The following is a 21,121-nucleotide window of genomic DNA, read 5'->3' as shown; positions in this document are numbered from 1 at the left end:
GGTACACAAACTGAACATCTGCCACCAGGACATTTATTTTTTCCCCTTTTTCTGCTTGTTTTAATTTGTCTTTTCAGATCTCTTGTCTTCTTCAACCAGGCATAGACATCCTGTGCTGAAGAATGGCCGTGTACTAATATATTTCTTTCTATAAGTAAGAATAGCAAAGCGCTCACCAACAAGATCATGTGACCACTTCTAGGAGAGAGACGGAGACAGGAGCAACGATGAAGTTTGAAAATTGAAAAAAATACTGAATTATGATTACTATGATGCTATTCTGCCTTTTATGATGTTATTTCGTTTTCATGATGCCATAGGCTGACTTTCTGTTCTTATTTCTTTTATTTTTATGTGTCATCTTCGTCTTAATTACGTCTGTTATGTTCGTGTGTTTTCGTCATTAAATTACAAAAATGTCACGACAATTGTCATCAATAAAGCTATTGCAATAGTTCATAAGTACAACCACATCCTACATGTATATGTCCAAATTATAAAATAATCCTCCAGTTTAAATTTGATTGTATGTTTGTGCGTTAACAGCATAGTTTCATTTGAAAAGGAGTTTCGAAAATCCAATTATATAAAAGCATTAACTAAGCTTTTACCGGTTTAAAATCTCATTTTTCAAGCGTTCGATTGAAATAAAATGACAGGACGCTTTCAAATAGTTCTTCTTTTATATCTTATCAGAAGCATCCGATAAACGTCTTTGGAAAGCAAACTTTAAAATATCTGAAAGAAAATCCTCTTTTCAGAAACTGTATTCTCTATAAATGTCCTATCGTAGTCAGCTGTACGTTAGGTAGCAGAAAGAGTTGCTGTCAGGAAAAGAAATATTATTCTCAACTTAGGAAAAGAATTCACTTCTTAGAGATCTGTATTAATAGGAATGGAATCCAGAACAAATAACTATTTCTCCTAAGCTTGTCGATAAAAGCTATTTTGAGATCTAAATGTGGCTCGAGAGAAATACAGATTCACTGGAAAGCTCTAATTGCACAGATTTACTCAAAGGAAGAAAGAAAATTAATCAACTTTGCCCTAATCGGAGAAATGAGCACTGTGATTGCATCAGTCTTTATTTTAGGAATATATTTAATTAAAAAGTTAAACATTAGATGCGAGCTTTATCAGTATTCTCAGAAATATACCTGTCAATAAAAATGAGATATGGCATTATATTATAAGAAAAATAAAAGTATTTTATAAAACTATTTGATTACATAATTAATAATGTGTACACAACTAACATGTACTTACAATTAATGTGTATAATATTAATATTAGAGGAATACATTTATAAAATTGGCCAACCTGACCCCTTCTGCTACCAACAGAAACATACATATTGTTGCGTTCTACGGGTTCCTCGATTTGGAGTAATTGATGATCACGATGAAAATCAAAACACAATTCATTTGCCAGTATACATGACAGTTCCGAAGACATGTTCATAGTCATAAAAATCTACGATAAACACGCTGAATCAGTCAGAAACACAGTCTTCAGTCTATAAAGGTAAAAATAGCTTCACGGCAAAACTTTGAAGTACAGCTCCCGACTCGGTCGTTCGGTCTCAAGCTAATCTCTGAACTCAAGACACTACTACTCTACTGCTCAAGATACAAACTATAATCGTGCAGGCAGGGTATATATAGCTTTAACCAACCTTCGAGAACATTCTCGGGAAAACTGCTAAGAATGTGTTCTAGAAGGTTTTCGCGCTGTCTATGGCACATTGCCAATTTCGCCGCTAAATGAGTTACTTCGAGCAAAATCTGGCGACCCTGTCACTTTCTAGCAACCCTAACCCTGTTTGGAGGGAAAGCAAACTTACCGTAGCTGGTCATTTCGCAACAATATTAAGAAAGTCCTGCAATATTGCCTAAGGAAACAAGGATCCACTATCGGTGAACTATATGCAAGTTATGTATCTGATGGCTGCCCGAATGGTATAGTGGTTAGGGGAACCTACTGTGGTACCGAACGGCTCGGGTTCGAATCCCGGAGAAGGCATTGGTGTTTATAAATGTATACTGCCTTTGCAGCATGGGTACATTCTAAATATATGGCTCGTCGAAAGTCCTCTCGAGAGGTTGCTGGTAGGAAAAAAGTGTTGGGAGAACCCTCGGACCCGTCCCCGGGGGTGCTCTGCATCAAAAAGGGGGAGAGAACTGAACGAAGTCGTACTGTCACTTGTATGGTGCTCAAGGCCCTTGCCAATGACGGGTGAAATCTTGCTCTCCTTACCACGAGGAATTTCAAGGGCTTGTTCTTCTGGTGTTACTGTGGTACAGTTTACTAAGCTAGAACCTAGCAACAGGAAGATCTGTGATTAGAATTCTCAAGACAGCACATTTGATTCTGCATATTCCTGATTCAAAATCCCTGCGATGGTATTGGAGCAAAAATGGGGTGTATGATACTCATCGCCACGAGGATTTGATCGACTGGGTATTGTGTCTTTTACCAGTTGTTTTTTAAAAGAGTAGAAATGTAAATAATTTTCGCAACCCCAGAACGTGCTTTTATATTTTAAATGGATAGTACATCTAGCTAGAAATTAGGGTATTTATTGTTCGAATCCTGGCTATGATACAGCTGATTTTTCATGTTTCTATTACAGATTGTCTAGTAATTCGTAAACATTTTAAAATTATACAAGATTTTAAGATTATTGCAATGTAAAGGAAACTTTTATTTATATTATTGACAAAAACATTACTGAGCATGTTATTTGAAGCTTAATTTTAACTTTTTCACTGAATTAGAATACCAGTTTTTTATTAGCCCACAATCTTTAGTAACTATATAGTCATTAATATTAATCAAATTATCTTTGATGCATATAAACCGACTGCTCTTATTAGAAACTTCAGAATTAATATTTATTCATATTAATTATACAGTTAATTATTTTATGTCCAAAAAATCCTAGTTAAATTTCAGTCGTGAACATATATGAATTACAGTTTTTGTTTTAAGCCAGAAAAACACGTTCTTTGTTTTATTTTTGCTTAGGGAAAGGAAATATGCATTAGGTGCTTATTTCCAGCGGAAATTTAAATTTTAAATTTCAGTCTGAATAAATTGTAAATTTGTACTTTGTTTTATGAAAGCAAAATCATTCTTTAACGTATGACCTTTCTTGAAATAAATTAATAGTTTACAAAATAAATAAATAAAATTGCGAAGTTTTTAAAAGTAAAGAACTTGTTTATATTAAAGATAGTATATGAAAACAAACTTAAATTTAAGAACGATAAAATGAAGAATTATATCAATACAAAATGTTCTGATCAAATATATCTCCGATTTAAATTTTATTTGAAATTCTTAGAGGTTGTAATTTTTCTCAGTCTCTCCATGTCAAGAGTAAAAAAAAAATCGTGTAATAAATTTTAAGAATCATTTTACAGTAACTAACTGGAAGACAAACATGGCAATGTAAATTCAAAATTAAGCAAAAAAAGCTCATTTTGCGTAAACTGTGAAATATATTTTGCAGTTTTATTACTATTTTCCTCAACATATGTGCACTATCATCTTTGCTCCGTCCTTTAATTTATCTATAAATATGACTTCTACTCCTCTTACAAATCATGGGACATTGAAACATTTCAGGTCTTTTTACATCATGTATATATGTATACACTGATGATGTATAAACTTATCACCTTTGCAAAATCCATTTGCTATTGAAAACGAAAGACCAATTTCTGATATTCCTCTACACAGCAGAGTTTTATTCAAAGGTTAATGCTTTCCAGAGAAACAGCAATCTAAAGTTACTTTTTGTCTAATTTTTGAAAAGGTCTAATAATACTTGAGACGTTATCCTACGCTTTTGGTTTCACATTAAATAACAGAAATAACTGAAATATATTGTATTTTCTGAGGGAAAAAGGTAGTCTTAAAATAATTTTACTACTGCATGGTTAAAGATTCAGCTGTTCAAGTATATACTTAAGTAATACATTAAAACCATTTCAAAAGTTTTCTTCAGTATAGTCTAGCCTTTAGCTACAAAATACATTTTGTAAATAAGTTAATTGAGAGTCATCCCCTTTAGTATCAACGGAAAAGTCTTAGGCAAGGAAAATCATTTTTTGATGGAGAAAAATGTCACAGAAAATAAACACTTTCTTAGGTGAATCGAAAGTAAAATCGTCAGAAGGAGCATTGAATTGTAAGATACTTTTTAAGTCGTCTACGGCGTAATGTTTATAAGGACTATCACGTTATGCCCAAATTTGAGTCATGAATCATAATAAATTCCATACGTAATTCAGCAGAATAAAAGTTCATAAAATTTCTGGGTTTGGCGAAGAGAGTTGTTCCTTTCTTTGCCGGAAATCTGAACTGTCATTTCCTACTTCATAATGAGCCGGCACCCACTATGATTTTTTGAGTTAGTAAGACTATTCAAAAGCTGCCTGCACTCAAAATTTTGAGTCCCAAGTTCTGTTGTTGTGAATAACCTAAAAAACAGATTTAAAGTCCTAACGTATGATGGTATTAAAGAAAGTGGTCTTAAGCAGAAAAGCTGTTGCTAGGCTATATGAATTGCTCCAAATTCACCATCAAAATTAGAGGTGTTGTCAGTGATTGCTTCATAAAAGGAAAACAGCTTGAGTGCCTAAGTCTTCGTCTTCATTGAATCGTGAGTATACATGTGACACTACATAGATAAATTATAAAAGTATTAATATATTTATTCCTTTGTGTCTTTTGCAAATGGAGTCAAAGGAAAATTTCGTATGTATATTTATTTCATGTACAAGATACAATGAGAGACGATATGAATTACAGTTGATGAGAGACGATATGAATTACAGATGATGTGAGATTAAATTTTTATTCATACCCAATAAGTAAGATTAGTTCTAAACGAAAATATAAGTTGTTTTCGATATAGACGCTTTCTAAAGACTAATAGACTAATATATTAAAATAATAAAATATCATATTATGTAAGCAAATTTGTTCAAGTAATTCGGAATTTGGATCGAAGAAATTATAGCTACTTTCAAGAATAGACGGATTTAAGATTTATTTTTGCAAAGAATTTTATGTTTTTATTTAAAATAATGGATCCAAAATTTCAAAATAGTGCTATGAAAAACTATGTATTCATTAATACGGAAAAATGAGATTTTATTATCTTCGAAATGTGAAGCAAAATCAAACGATAAGTATGGAATAGCTGACATAAAATGAAAATTTTTCATTAAATTTCAGTAACTCTATAAATATTAGCTTTGTCTTCGCAGTTGGAATAAAAAAAGAAAGAAATTATGTTTACTTCACATGAGATATTCACCTAAAGAGAAAAACGTTTTCTTCTCATTGATATATAATGAGAATTTGTTACAGGCTTCAAAGACTCTCAAAACAATTGAATTAAAAAAAAAAACCCGAAAGGTACCAAATGCATATCAAATAAAATTATTGTATAATAATTCGTTGAAGATTTTAAAAATGAAATATATTTCGGGAATCAAATTCTAATTCCAGATGTTAACTTACTATAACTTTTTGCTGGATGCGGACAATCGATCGACTAGGGTAGGCAGAATATCTTTGAACATATGAAAACTTTTGTTCAGTGAGATCACTGTCATTAAAGAATAAATTCATACTAACGACATTTCGCTTTCAAATAATACAATATAGTAAGGTTTACAGTTATTAGGTGCAATTTACGATGTATTCCACAAAATGTGTGACAAAGTTACAACGATAAAATGTGGGGATCAGCAGTTCCAACAGTGGTGAAGTAAAATAAATTTAAACTTATCTTAATTTTATGTCTGCTCGCTTAGAAAGGTCTTGTGTTGAGAACTCATCCATAGATTGCGTGTGACACCTTTAGTTAATGGTAAGTAAGCTAATTTAAGTTGAAATCCAAGCAAGTTTTACAACCTTACAATTTTGTTTCTATAAATTTTATAATATGTATAAATTTAAATTAAAGCAAACATAGCTGTCTTAGAAAACAAATGCTTAGTGTATGCATGCCTTTATCTTGCAAAGTACAATACCTGTAGTTCTCTACGTCCAGTTTTATTTTACATGGTTTCTTCTAGCATAGGTTTTGTGATAAAATTTTGCTCGCAAAGCATAGCGTTTCTTTCACAATGTTTGTTTCCTTTTCGTACACTTTATTATTTAGTTTCTTCTTATTCAGTTTATATTTTACAATTGTTATTTTTTTTCAATGTTCATATAGTAAATTAATATTTTATCTATTAGAATTCATGTATGATGAATTCTTGTACAATTCTGCGAATTATTGTAGTACAATAGTAATAAAATTTACGTTTCTATATAAAACAATTTGAAGATAACACATAAATGGATCGGGATCTCAAATTAAATGCAGCAGAATGTCTTTATTCTAAACTTCAGTACAGCTTAAATAGCACACACTTAACATCATAAATCAGATGAATAACTCTTCCAAATACTTGTCGCCGGAACTTAGATTATACATTTCAGATACTGATGCGTGATACAAATATATTTCGTGCCCGATGGTATTCAGTGTATTTGATAAATTATTCAACACATGGAGTAGGTACGAATCGTAGCTCTAGCAAGGCATATATGAAAGCTGGATGGATGATAGTATAAGCTTTATCAGTTGTACTTTCAGTAGAAGAAACCGAATAATCTGTTAACATCTAAATTAATGTTTCCATTTTTCTCAGCACGCGTTGCTTCTCCTTTCTAGCTTGTTGATGCTAAATGTTTTCGCATATATTGACTTTGGAAGATTATAGTATATTTCAAATATACTTATAATCTTCCAATTTATTATATAAAGTATATTTAAAAGAGTTCCTATAGATGGCTTTAATAAGGTTATTCTCAGTATATAGACACGATAATTTAGAGATCCACAGTTCAGTTCCAGGCGAGAACACGACCAAATCTTCAATGAGTCCCTGCTGCAAAGTTTCTCTTCGTATTTGGTGCAAGAAGTAAAATGATTTCTTTACTGAATTTAGGATGATTCAGCAATAGATTTGGTTTAGAATAATAAGAGATCAACATCCCCTCTCCCACCCCAGTAAGAGAGATTATGGTAAATTTCGGGAGCATGTTTACTATATTAAAAAGATAATAGGCTGCGTAGTAATCTATAATGATTAAAAAAAGTTTTATATAATAAAAATTTCAAATTTTTTCAGGATTTCATGCATACGTACCAAACTGACTGTTCAACTTATGTACCAACTGAAAACGTAATTAATTTTATTTGCGCGGAATAAACTTTACTGGCAGTTATAATGAAAAGCATTAATTCGCGTTTTTCATGATAGATTTTTATTTTTTCTTCCTTTAGAGATATTTAATACAGTTTTAGTTTCATATAAAACTCAAATCTTTATGCAAAAGATCGATTGCAGATCATCGGTACAGTAAACGCCTAAACCTTGTGCTCATAAATAAATGTAAATAGGGTGCTAAAACTGTGATAATAGAATTATTTTTATAAAGTATATTTAAAATGTTCTCCAAAAGAAAGAAAAGGCCTTTCAAATTGCAGCCACCCATTTTTCACACAAACACCATAACAGCGTTAAAGAATATTTTATTGATGACGCCTACGTAAAGATAAGTTGGCACCGTCTAATACTGTAAAAAATGCAACAGATCGAAAGAAAATGACAAAAAATCGGGAAATACTGTAAATGGAATAAATTCTGGCTTTAGAATCTTGCTGACTGACGATTAAAATGTGCACCGTTAATTACGTTGAGACAGCTTAAGTAGTCTATTGTAAGAGAAGTCTCAGACTACCTTAAATGCATTTAAATTTAATTTTATCTTATATTAATTTAAATATCCGCAAGCAGCGGAGGTTGGATTGTCACGCAAGTTGGGTTTTCTGTTCATTTAAGAGTTTAACGTCCTTAAGATTATAAGGTATTTCTCCTTCCTTCTTAGCATGCCTTCGTGGTGTAATGGTCAGCACGCTGGGCGCATATTCGAAAGGTCCGAGGTTCGAGTCCCGGCGAGGACATTGCTCATTTTTCACGTCTCCTGCTTCGAAATAACCTAATGACTCTACAAGCTACACTGCTATAGCCTAAGGCGATAACTTTACTTAGCGTTAACTTTTAAATCTCTCCGTTTATTAAGCAACTACAGTTATAATATTAAAATTAAATTAAACATATTTTGCCTTGTGTTAGAAAACAGACTCTTCTGTAAGGCACGAGGAAAGCAAGTTAATTATTTTATGTTTCAGATAATGGGAAGATTTCCTGAATGATAAATGCATTGATAAGTTCATATAATCTAACATAATAGCTTCTCAAACTAGAAAGATTCCATTGCAGGTATTTTTAAATTTCAGCATCGTCAAATATAATACTTGTGTACTTCGAGAATTTAAGGCTCACCATAAAATCGTCCCATTTCTTCTATAAATATAATCAACGACACTGAACTGATCTCATTGACGTTATGGCTGCCTTCACTAAACTTCTATAAACACAGGAGGCACTATGAAGCACTAGGAACTCTAAGAAAATCCAAACTAATGATCACACTGTTTTATATTCAGACAAAAAGTATCAATCCTTTTTTTTTTTTTTTTTTTTTTTTTTTTTTGCTGTAACCACTTACTTGGTTTCAGAACGCCTTACGCAGTCTGGGGCTTCAATAAAATTCTCACATTTATGCATTGCATCATTTCTGTAATGCAAGATGATTATCCGAAGACTTTCTTTCTCAGAATTTACTTTATGCTTTTCAAGAAACATGGTTTGAAAAACTGTAGAAAAAGGGTTTTCAAAAATCGTTATGTATCAATAGTTGTTGAAATTAATATAAACGTTACTTACCCTGGCGTACTGAGCTGCAGTTTTCGGTATTATGATCTTATAGTCTTCCTTCAAGTTTATTTCAGGTTCTGTTTTATTAACGATTGAGATGAAATATGTAACCTGGAATAGAAATTAATCCGAAATAATAACAATTTTTTAATAAAATACTGCACAAATGTAACTATGTACAAAAAAGGCACATACACAGCAAAATCTTAAGAAACGCAGTGACGCTTGATATGCGAATACTCCAAACCCAGCTACGCCCGTCATTAAATGGGCACTGTAAATGAATGTAAAAATAACCCGTAAGGTTGAACAGAACAAACCAGCTGACACAAAAGAACTAGCGCTCGCCCGCTTATAAATCAGTTGTTTCTATGGTAGTGCTGTTGGTCGTAGTCAATGAGAATGCTTCGGTACGGACTCCAAGCAGGACGCATTACAGCCTTCTGGAAGGCATGGTGGTCATTGTTAGGGACGAGGTCGGAACGATGGAACAGTAGACGATGTTATCAGAAATGGTTCTAATTTGCCGTCATGAAGAGGGCGAAGTGTAGCAGCAGGCTGCGAAGGACGACTCGATGAACGGACCAAGACGTTGTGTTCGTTGCCACAATAGGCCACATATTAAAACCTTTTAGCGGAACCTACCCATATCTCCGAAACTTTTGTCGAAAATCATTAGATGACGACTTTCGAAAGGCAACGCGCATTGTCGGAGCCCCATCTGACGTCTACCATTAACACCAGCTCATACCGTGGTGTTAACACGTGCTTTGTGAAACGTAGCAAACTGGAGGTGTATCATTTTCAGCGATAAATTAGGAGCGTTCAGATGACCATTACGTCCATATGTGTGGGAGGCTAGGTCAACGTTATTTAATTCATGACATTATGGTGCGGTATACGTCCATCACACCTGGCCTTGACAAGTAGAATATTATTATGTCTGACACCCGATTACCTTTAATCATTCTGCGTGCTGCCCTCATCGGTCAATACAAAGTGGTACGATATTCTGAGGCCTGTTGTACTTATGCTGTCGGAGCTTCTAGGTAGTATCATTCAATATATCTGTCTCCAAACAGCAGACTTTCAAGTCCACACGTATTTTATCCGCATCAGAGCAACCTTCCGATGACAATCTTAATCACTCGAACTCTCTCCCATTGAACAAGTATGTGACATATTTGTGAACCCATTTAAGGCTGCCGACTCCAGCAATCGCAGTAATGGGCTGACTTGGCTATAGAATTCCACCGAATGTAGTAGCGAATTCCTCAGGATGCTATTAGACATTTCTGTGTGCTAATGCCAGACAGCATACATATGCTAGAAACAGGGAAAATTTCGAAAATTCTCATTCCACCAGCATAACTGATGGATTATGAAAGTTGCTAGTATTATAGTTCGAGTGCCTTAGCCGCGACTATGAGCGCAAAGACCCTGAGCCCATTTGGACTGATTCTCAAAATAGGGTGGATGAAATAAGGGTGGAATCATGTCTATGACGTTCAAAGGCCAAAGGCATAAAAAAACAAAATTACTCTAAGTAAAAAGTAATCTAAGCTGATATGGTGAATCTATGCTGATATGCTGGAGTCTTACTGACCGGCTTCTTTTTTTGCTACAAAAATAATACTTTCGCTAAAGAATAAAGTTCCATGATTTTTAGTGACATATTTAAAAATAAGTGATCTAAAATGGATGTTTCGTATAAAATTCATAAATTATAAACAAAATTCAATATTCTTGGTTTCCGGGCTGTAAACCAATGCTAATCTTAGCATTTATTTTTGCAAATATTATTAAAAAAAAGCGCGAAAAGACAATACATGACAGCATCACCTGATGATATGTGATTTGCTTTCCCTCCGCTATATAAATTCCCTTTTTCCGACGAAGGGAAAATTTTCACGTTACCTCTCACCTCCCGGCACATAACTAACGCCCCTTTTAGACGAATCTATGTGTTTTGGCAGAATGCTAGCCAAGGTTGCGTTTAAGACGGTCGAACTGTAATTACTAGATAGAGTTACCAGTGTTGACATATTCGTTCAGCTGCTTGCAAGCTGGTAACTCCATAAAACGTTTAAAATAGATAGAATACATTAAGATTTACAATAGTTTTTGAAAAAAAACCTATAATACATAAAGATTAATTCAAAGTTTTATTTATATTTCTTCACATTATTCTCCATTAAGGAATGAACCATTCTCAACATAGCTAAAGGACGTGTTGGAAGGGATTTATTATTTTACATAAAATTTGAATTATTATGTTTAGTAAGATGAAAACTATCCAAGACCCAGATAGGAAACAATGGATGACTGCTTTTAATGAATTATCATTGTCATATTGCATTCAAATATGATACTCGCAGTGTGGAAGTGAATGTCTTATTCTCATCTTAATGCTATCTCATCTTAATGCTTAAAGTAGTACAAAAGACTTACAATAGCAATTAAAATACCGCATGGATGAATGATTCTGAAATTTTGTGTTACCTTCTTTGTTTCATGCAGTGAAGCCTAATGCATTTTATACGCTTAAAGATACATATATTAATTATTTCTTTCAGGAACACAAAAAAATTCTCATACGAAACTAATTCCGCTATAACCACAGATTAAAAAAAAGATTGTTTACTAAAAAAAGGAATATTAAAATAAGTTAAAATAAACGAACAGAGGTAACCTAACTAGATTTCTTTTGAAAGTATTCAAAAAGTTTGATAAGAATCTCAAAGGTCTAAATTTAATCGAGTGCTATATTAGCAAATTAGTTAAGGCAGTTTACTTTATATAGTATAAAACTGCTTCTAATCATTTTGCAAAAACTGTTACGGTGAAAATACTTGATACTTTGGTTGTTTATTCTGGCATGCAGCGGGAGATAAACTACTCCTGCTCTTTCCAGATTCCTGAATGAATCCCCTTAAGATCCTGACATATGTAAAAGTCCAAAAATGAAGCTTCTCCACTTGAGATAGCCTTGTAAAAGTAACAGACAATTGAAGCTTGAGCTTTGGTGATCAGAAAACCATGTCTGGGGCAGCAGCTGCAGAAGATGAGGGAGGTTGGGAAAGCTGGCCGGAACACATGAAAAGGTTTGTAGATTCCGAAACGTGGTGAGTTTGCAAACTACTGAGTGTGTAAGCTGAGTTCTCATTGGTCAGTTTAGGTAGACTGTAACAAGTGAGCGGTGAATGGGCGAGAAGTTTATCTCCATCAAGTGTTTCGTAACTTAAGATATTGGCGAAATTAACAGGGTTGTAGCTAATCGCTCTGTTGAATGATTTTTCATTGATTGACCGGTTTCTTTTTTGCAATTAAAAAATTCTTGAATTTGTTCAAAGTTTAAATCCGAGTACAGACTACAATTTCTGATGAAGTAGGGAGCTTCGGTGATTACTCTTAAGAATTTGTTTTGAAAGACTTGAAGTTTTTTTGTAGTCCTTGTCTTTTGCGTTTGCCTAGGCAGGGAAGCGTATGTGAGAATCGGTCGAATGACCGTAATATAGAATCTATTTTTCAGATGTAGAGATAGTTGTTCACATTTTAACAGTGGGAGCAGTCTGAACATGATTTTGTAGGCCTTTACACATACTTGGGTCACATGATCGTTCCATGAGAAATTCCATGAGAGGCCAAGTAAATGCTAATTCATTGAATTGTTTAAAATTTTTCTGTTATATAAATAAATTGCAAAGATAATATAAGCAAGCCTATATTTCTGAGAAAATACTAATTTAGTATACATAATTTAGATGGATGTGTACGGCATACAAATTAGCCGATATTGTTTAGCGGATATATAGTCAATAAACATATTGGAAAAACAACTATGAGTTGTGAAATAACTTCTTATCATTCCTGTGTCATTTATCATACTCAAGAGATCTCGGCTCTGAGGTAAAGGAGTATACATAAACATGGCTCTTACTTAGGATTCCGCCGCATACATAGTGCGTTGGAAAACCAATAATCGAACATTTCCTTCTTCCAAACAAGGAGAGAGAGAAAAAATATTCTTCGTTCCCGGAATCGGGATAAGAGAGAAAAAGATTCATCGTTCCCGGGATCGGGATTAGAGAGAAAACATTCTTCGTTCCCGGGATCGGGATTAGAGAGAAAAAATTCTTCGTTCCCGGGATCGACATTAGAGAAAACAAAATTCTTCATTCCCGGGATCGGGATTAGAGAGGAAAAGATTCTTCTTTCCCGGGATCGGGATTAGAGAAAAAAACATTCTTCGTTGCCAGGATCGGGATTAGAGAGACAAAACTTCTTTATTCACGGGATCAGGATTAGAGAGAAAAAGATTTTTCCTTCCTGGGATCGGGATTAGAGAGAAAAAAGTTCTTCGTTTCCGGGATCAAGAATAGAGAGAAAACGATTCTTCGTTCCCGGGATCGGGAATAAAGAGAAAACGATTCTTAGTTCCCGAGATCGGGAATAGAGAGAAAACGATTCTTCGTTCCCGGGATCGGGATTTAGTAAACTAGAATTTATTGAGTCCTTAAATTAAAGCTAACTTGACAAACATTTACTTCCCGGCTAGTACGGAACTGAGGCAAAGGTTACCCTGGCTGTCTTCACTAAAAAGAACGTAATAGTTAAAGAGATTTATTAATTATATATTACTTAGTCCACTATCATAACTTAACCAGAATATATATATAAAAAAAGATTAAGGTTAGGCGATCATGTTCAGTTTCTTTTCGCGCAGCGTACTTTTGTTTATACTATTTATGATAACACTGCAGTCAAAATATCTGCTACAGTGCAAAGTTCGAAATTCGGACGCACATTATCTGGAATGATTTAAAATCCGGACCTCAAAACCACTAACAAAGTTTTTCTCGTAGGCTTTACGCATGTGCATTTTATTCCCTTCTCAGCGCATAATTAAACATTTGGTGAGTCGCGATTCTTAATTTCACTTCGGCACTAAATAAAATACCTTTTTATTGAAGAAACAATCATGTAGCAATGCCTAAACAATTCTTTTATGTTAGTAATTAAATAATAAAGGAGTATGGTAACGTTTTGTGTTGATGATGAGAGTTTTTAATCGCTTGGCGATGATTACAGATTTAAATGTGCTAAAAATTTTGACGAGGAAAAATTTACCAAAACGTTCTTTTCATATGCTAAAATAGATTTTATTGATGATACTCATAGACCCAAAGATTACATTTAGGGCTATTTGAATTAAAAATAATTGATTTGTTATTAGATAAACCCAGAACCAGCGCCAGGGCTCGTATGGGCGCACCGAGTCGCAGAATTTAGGACTCACAGAGACTGCATCAGGCGGTAAGATATGTAGCGCCGGCCCTCAATAAGGCTTAAATATATGTGGAAATTTATTTATTCAGAACTCTGATAAGCCATAAGCATGTGCAAGAAACAGATGTAAATACAATAAATAACAACACTAATACAATTCAGGCTTAATTGTCTCAGTGCGCCATAGAAGCAAGATAAAATTTAACGGAACAACTTGTCGTTAGACGCCGAGCTCATGATGCATAGCCAAATATGTACAGCGAAGGATAGCTAAATTTGATAATGATAGCTACTAATTTTAAAGGTTTTCGGATATCGCAAAACAAAGGTGAAATTTTCCAATTAACGGATTTCGTAAAGAAATGTGGAGAAGCAGTAATAAATGAAGATGATATAAAATAAGTTTTTCATTGTGATGACAATGCTTCTCAATCATCAATCAATTAATGAATGGTGAAATCTGTAGTATGGTTCTAGATCCAGAAAATACCGCTACCGGTAGTGAAGAAAGTGACAGATAAGTTACTGAAATCGAGGAAATTTCGATTGACAAGTTAGTCGGAATTCTCGAAACAGCACTTACAGGACTTCAACAATGTAACGAAACAAGAAATTATGTCTTTTACAGAATTAAAGAGAAAGTATTAGCACAAAAAACGAAGCAGCTTAAACAACTTACATTGAAAGAAATGTTTAATAAGGTAAACAAATAAATATTAAGCTTTTTTTTTTGTAAATTTTGATACCCTTTAGATCATAACTACTTCATTATTTCATAAACCACGATTTCATATTTTTAATTTTATAATTTCTACATGCCATCTTACTATATTTAAACTGATGACCTCATATCCGGAAAAATCCCAAATCCGGAATCGCCGAAGTCCCGACGAGTCCGGATTTTGGACTTTGTACTATAATGGTGTACATCGCATTGCTTCTGCGAGTAATTTTAAATAAGGATTATTTTTTCTGTGACAGTAAAATGACACATCGATTTCATTTCAGTTGATATTTATTTACTTTAATAAACGTTTAATTGCCTTGTACAGCTTGTCTTCTTGAAGTTTTAGAGTTCTAAGTAGGCGAAAGTTCATTTAAGGAAGACAGATTAGATAAGCGTATTTTAACGTAGATTTTTAATTTATAGCTTTACCTGTTGAAATTTAAAAAAAAAAACAGAAAATTACGTGATGTATTTATTTTTAGAGGAGGCAATGAGGAGACAAGAGAGGTAAAAGTGGTACATGAAAGACAGAAAGAAAGCATTGTGCGGATTTATTTAAGTTCCCTAACAGTTAATATTATTTTGAAGCAACCTTTTCTATTACTATCGCTTTCAAACCACGCTTTCTTGCCAGAATGTAAATGAGTTAGCGCGCGCGTATTCAAATGAGGTAGAAAGAAGTTAGCATTTAAGGGGAGGTTTTCGAAGGTGATTTTAGAGCGTGTTCTGCCTGCTTGAAGGCCACATTGTTATCTTTGATTTACTAACTATTAGATTTCTGTGGCGTTCAACGCTTCTAGCCCTTAAGCTTGTTTACGGCGACTTTGACTTGTCACAGCCTGCCTGCGCGTTTAAGTAACATGTGAAAAGCCGTCAGTATTCTGCTTTAACTTACTTATTACATTTTGAGTTAAGCCAAAAGTTTTGGGTTTTTGCAAGCACGAGTCGGTGCCATGTGTGAATAATTTTGAGTTAATAAGGGTTATTCACACCCTTTATTCTGGACTTTGTCATACTTAAGGATAATTCCTTACGTACTTTGTTAACGTGTACTTAGTTTATGCTCGATAAGAATGCAAGATGTTATAGCATATTAAAAGGCATATGCCTATAAGTGTGTTATATTATTATATGATGTGTTTTAAAGAAGACAATTGCTTATTGATCGCAATATTTTTTTACCTACAGAGTATCTTTTGGCATACTTTTCACTCATTACAGGATCAGAAGATTCTAAATCAAGAAGAAGATTCTTCTTGATTCTCAATCAGAAGATTCTAAATTACATGTCGAAAAACTTAAGGGAGAATATATAATAGAAGGAACTATGAGAAAGTATGGCAGTTCCAGTAAGTTTTCTCTTAAACAAACTGTATGAAGATTTAGAAAGATTACGTAAAACTAGTATTTAATATTGCCTTTCAAATGTAGTCTTTTTTAACACATAAACACACAAAACAATTGCGAACATAAATTGCCTCAAATTAAAAGGATAAAAATAGGAAGACTATATAGCAGAAAGTAATCAAATAAGTAAAAGTTGAACTATTAATAAAGCTGCATAAAGCAGAAAAATGTTTAAAATATCCCTTTGTTAAGTTCCTTTCCAGCGTAAAGATTATGGGAATCATCAGTCATACCTATCTCAGCTGACCACGATTTTAAAGACCAATTAATTAAGATGCACTGACATTCCGGAAATTATACGTTAACAAAGAGCTACAATTTTGGCGGTACTGACGAATATTCCCAACTCACCAGAATTAGAAATGGGAATATGCTCATCAGTGGCCAAATGCAATCTCTACATCGTATGTAGAGATTTTATAACAACATTTTGTATATTTTTTGTAATAAAAATACAATTTTTTACATTGCATTTAATAAATCAAGATTTCATATCTAAGCTTGGTTTTACCTAATACTATTCACTAAATAATTTTTCAGTATTACTAATTCTTCTAGTCTAGAAAACCTTGTATATGCCTGAACTTGTGAAAATTTGTTACGCAAACTAGAAAGAAGAATATTTAAGAATTCAAACATGAGTTCATTCTATTTGCTCTGAATATTGCCCTTTTGTCCATCTCTAAAGATACTTTCCTTGTTTCGTAAATATATAAAAAATGTTAAACTTAGTCTCTCTAAAACTGATTTGGAACTTAATTTTGGGACTTTGACATTTAGGGCAAATCAGTTTCCTTTGTGTGGAAATATTAGTGTATAGACTCTTGTGTAATAAATAGAAGAAGAATCTAGTCTTTGATTAAAGTTAGTTCCAGAAGCCTTGCGTTTTATCAAAAAATGGCACAGAGAGCTCTTCTTCAAGGAATAAATTACTGTTTATAATTATTTTTCCACAATTTACATCTTGTTTTGTCATTATGATGCAGAATAATGTGTTATTATTATCGTTTTCCCCCATGCTGTCTCATCATTTTCTGATACGACACGAAAACTCATTTCATGACACATTTTGCGGTAAGTTCAGTTACTAAGCGTAAGCATGAAATAAATTTTTGATGATTCTAAAATATCTGCCAAAAGTTAAAGGTACACCGAGTTGTCCAAAATATATAGATTTTGTAATGGAACGTGTACTTAGAAATGGTGATGTATCTACGTCCTTGCATTTAAAGAGGATATAAACAAAAGGCAAATAAGTAGGGTAGACTTAATAAAGTCTTAAGACAGTTTTAAAAGACAAACATTTTAGTGATCAGCCTTTTACAATGGGTGCTAAAAACCCTGTGACTAATAAACTGGCGTACAATTTCAATGTTCCAGGCATTTGATGCATATTTCCAGCAGCAACTATTACTTATTTTCATCGGACTTAGTCGATTTTTGTAGAGGAGGCTTTTGATGTTCCACCAAAAAGATCAAATTTATGCATGCCAAATCTGACGATTGTGATGGCCAAGAAGCAAGTCCACCCGTTCTATTCAACGGGGGCCTTAAAAAAGTATCGAGGTTAACTCTCACACTGATTCCAATTAATACATTTATAATTTATAGACTTAACGATTCAGCAGCTATCTACTCGTAAGTCGTTCGTTATACATTCTCTGAGCAAATGCTCCATGTCCAGTTGAAGTCCCACAAATAAAATGAATAAGGTGAGCTCAGAATTTATGTAGTGATGTATAGTGCTAAAAATCCCCATAGGGAAAAGACCAGACCGCTTTTACTTACCGATCTCAACAGCACCATTTACGCACACCCATTAATTCAATGTAACTTATTTCACTATTAAAACTACTTATTTCCGTTTCCTCTACCTACCTTTATATTTTTTGCCCGGTAATTTAGAATCACCTTCTCTAAAGCAATAAAAAGTTCTATTTCTATCAAAATTATTGTTCTAATTTCATCTCAAGTTTGACAAATCATTATTTATAATCAATAAATTTTTCCTCATTTTCTACATCATTTTTAATGTATTAATTTTATGCTTACAATAACCGCATCCAGACCTTAAAATTACAATAAAGTATTACCTTATTTTTGTTTTTAAGAAGTTTAGCATCTTCTATAATAACAGAAAAGTTGTATTCAGAACCTGGAAATGCGAAAACTCCTTGGGATCGTATCTCTGTAAAACACAAAAAAGAAAATAGCTTTAGTAAACAATAATTAAGGAATACACATAAATATATTTTGGGATATTGTAGATTGTAACGTGCCAAAATAAACCGGATACACCAGTAGAATGAATTACACGAAAAATGTAACTTCAGAATAAAACACTTTATGAAAGCTATGTTTACACTTTAAATACAACAGTTCGGCTTACTCTTCGATGCAATACGCTTCAAATTTTAGGTCTCTTGACGTTCGATTCACCTTTTTGAACATTTAGAATTCATTTTGGGTTATTAACAATTTTAATACCCCATTAGTTTGAAACATTGCACGAATTATATATTTATGCATTAAACGCACGAAAATTACTAAAACACTAAAATATTACCTAAAAATGAGAAATTCATGTGATCGGTAACTTTAAAACTACACAAAACTGAATAGCAGTTGGTTGAAGAGTTAAGAAATAATTACAAAATAACCAGAGAACACTAAAAAACACCCTATTATTATTATTTCGGGGGGGGGGGGGGGATTTAGTTCAGTTTAATGACAAACAAAATGTTGACATCTAGAAAAATTACCCTTTTCTTCCAGTCAAAAAGTACAATAATGTAAAGTATACGCGTAACTTAACAACAAATGATTGAATAAAAATGTATATTAAATAATGTACGTGTACACAACGCCGCTCTGGGTAGTAATTAGCGGAAGTATTTGCTTGCCCGAAATCAAGGTGTGAGTTTGATTTTCAAGTAAGGCTTGCCCCCTACCTATTAATGCAAGGTAGGGGTGCTATTAAGGCAAGGTAGGGCCAAGACTGCCTTGCGCCTACCTTGCCTATGGCTTACATAAGTGTCCTTCCTCCTTTCTTAATACAGCGATATTATACGACCCCAAATGAGAAATGTTTCCAGTGATTAAACGGTTAAATTGGCAATAGATTCCTATAGATATTTTCGTATAAGTGTCTGACTGGTGGATATGATAAAAGTGTACACAGCTATAAATGATAATTCCTGAAGAATATTTATGCATAAAGAAACTATTGCACTTGAAATGAGTAAGCCTTATTAATTTGCCCTTTATGTTTATAAAGAACTAACTCAATGCTTATGCAGTGCATTGTCTTTTACCTGTCAATATATATTCCTGTTAATATATATTCAATATATATTTCTGTAGAGGTGTACTGTTAGCAGTACACCTCTACAGAAATTAAAACATTTTCAACTTACATTTACAACTTACATTTTACAACTTACATTTTCTGTAGAGGTGTACTGCTACACCTCTACAGAAAATGTATAACGATCAATTTATCAAACCAGGAAAACACGAGGGATCTTTCAGAGTTAACCAGGCGTTCTTAACCTATAATAACGAAAATTTAGAGGCCATTTGTGTTTTACGTTTTGGGAGTAAATATTAAACAAGAGATTAAAAAATAATATTAAAAATATAAGTGACGTGTTCTATATAATCTATACATATTCAAATCATATTACATTAACTTTTATATCATTAATTTCTTGAATATGTTTCAATTTGTCCTCTACTTTTTATTTCATAACAAGAATTTTAGCTATTAAATAAATTAAAAATTAATATTCATGATTTTTAAATATATGTTAGTAACTTGTTTAAATGCATTACAAATTTCACACAGAATGTGATACTAGCTTTTAAATCATTATATAAAATAGCAATTTTCTTACCTGCGTTCAGAAATGTCATTTTCTTCGCGCGTATATTTGAATAAATCTTTTCGTCGCTGACAGTAAACAGATCCAGAGCATCATCTTCAATTCTGACAACCAGATCATTTACATCTTTGGAATCTTTATCCACAGCTGTCAGAGCAATGGCTACATGTTTTTGATCCTACGGCAGAAAAAATAAAAACGTTACGTCAAACAAGTGGCAGTTTCTGAACGAAAATACATATATATATATATATATATATATGTATGTATGTATTTTCGTAATATTTTTATACATATATACATATATATATATAGTACTGGCAGCAAACTTTTCTTATTTTTATTTTTATTTATTTATTTATTTATTTATTTTTATTTTTCTCCAGAATTTTCTGGATTCTTTCTTAGCTTTTATATACTGTACACTTAAGTCTAGGATAGCTCTCAGACAGTCTTTCTTTCGTGTTCTTGAAGAAGTCAGATCAAATCTGAGAAGTAGATATACCTAGATTTCTCTTTCAAAATCTACTTTGATTTATTTTCAGCTAGCATTTCCGATTTGGTTTAGATCTCGAGTACTGCGTCTTTCAGCGAATAAAGAGTTTATTTCTCTTTTGTACCTTTCGTAAGACATGATCAATGCTGAAAAATGTATTATTATCTAATTTCAATTGTTCTTGGCTTACTACTTAGATTTAATACAGATAACTGTTTCTTACTACTTGAGTCACACATTCTGAAGGTCAGCAATTAAATTAAAATAAGCTATGTTTTAGGAAGAAATAATTAAATAACTATGAGAGTTAGCTTGTAACGTTCATTTAAAAGCTAATAACAAATTTTTGTTAAATTTGAGTTTCATTTATTTCAAAAGTTTATGCGTAGTAGCTCTAAAATGAAAGGGGACATTTTGGGGCAGGTATGGACGTCTGTCGCCCTTTCGTGCTTTCGAGGTATAA

The 21,121-nt window shown here is 33.0% G+C and overlaps 1 protein-coding gene across 1 annotated transcript in view; it reads right to left on the bottom strand.

Annotated features, from left to right (window-relative positions):
- The window catches only part of LOC118189676 (proto-oncogene tyrosine-protein kinase receptor Ret-like), a 476,686-nt gene that overhangs the window by 142,530 nt on the left and 313,035 nt on the right, over positions 1–21,121 (bottom strand). The window contains exons 5-7 of the mRNA XM_085806630.1: positions 20,175–20,340; positions 18,372–18,466; positions 8,865–8,966 (exon numbers count right to left, since the gene is read on the bottom strand). Of these exons, the coding sequence (XP_085662756.1) occupies positions 8,865–8,966; positions 18,372–18,466; positions 20,175–20,340 (363 nt within the window). The remainder of the gene's footprint in view (positions 1–8,864; positions 8,967–18,371; positions 18,467–20,174; positions 20,341–21,121) is intronic.

Source organism: Stegodyphus dumicola, chromosome 1, assembly GCF_044657685.1.
Source record: "Stegodyphus dumicola isolate Sdum_Otavi_A_Nest chromosome 1, ASM4465768v1".
NCBI lineage: Eukaryota > Metazoa > Arthropoda > Arachnida > Araneae > Eresidae > Stegodyphus > Stegodyphus dumicola.
Note: the sequence above shows the minus strand (reverse complement) of the source record. Positions and strands in the feature narration are given on the sequence as shown.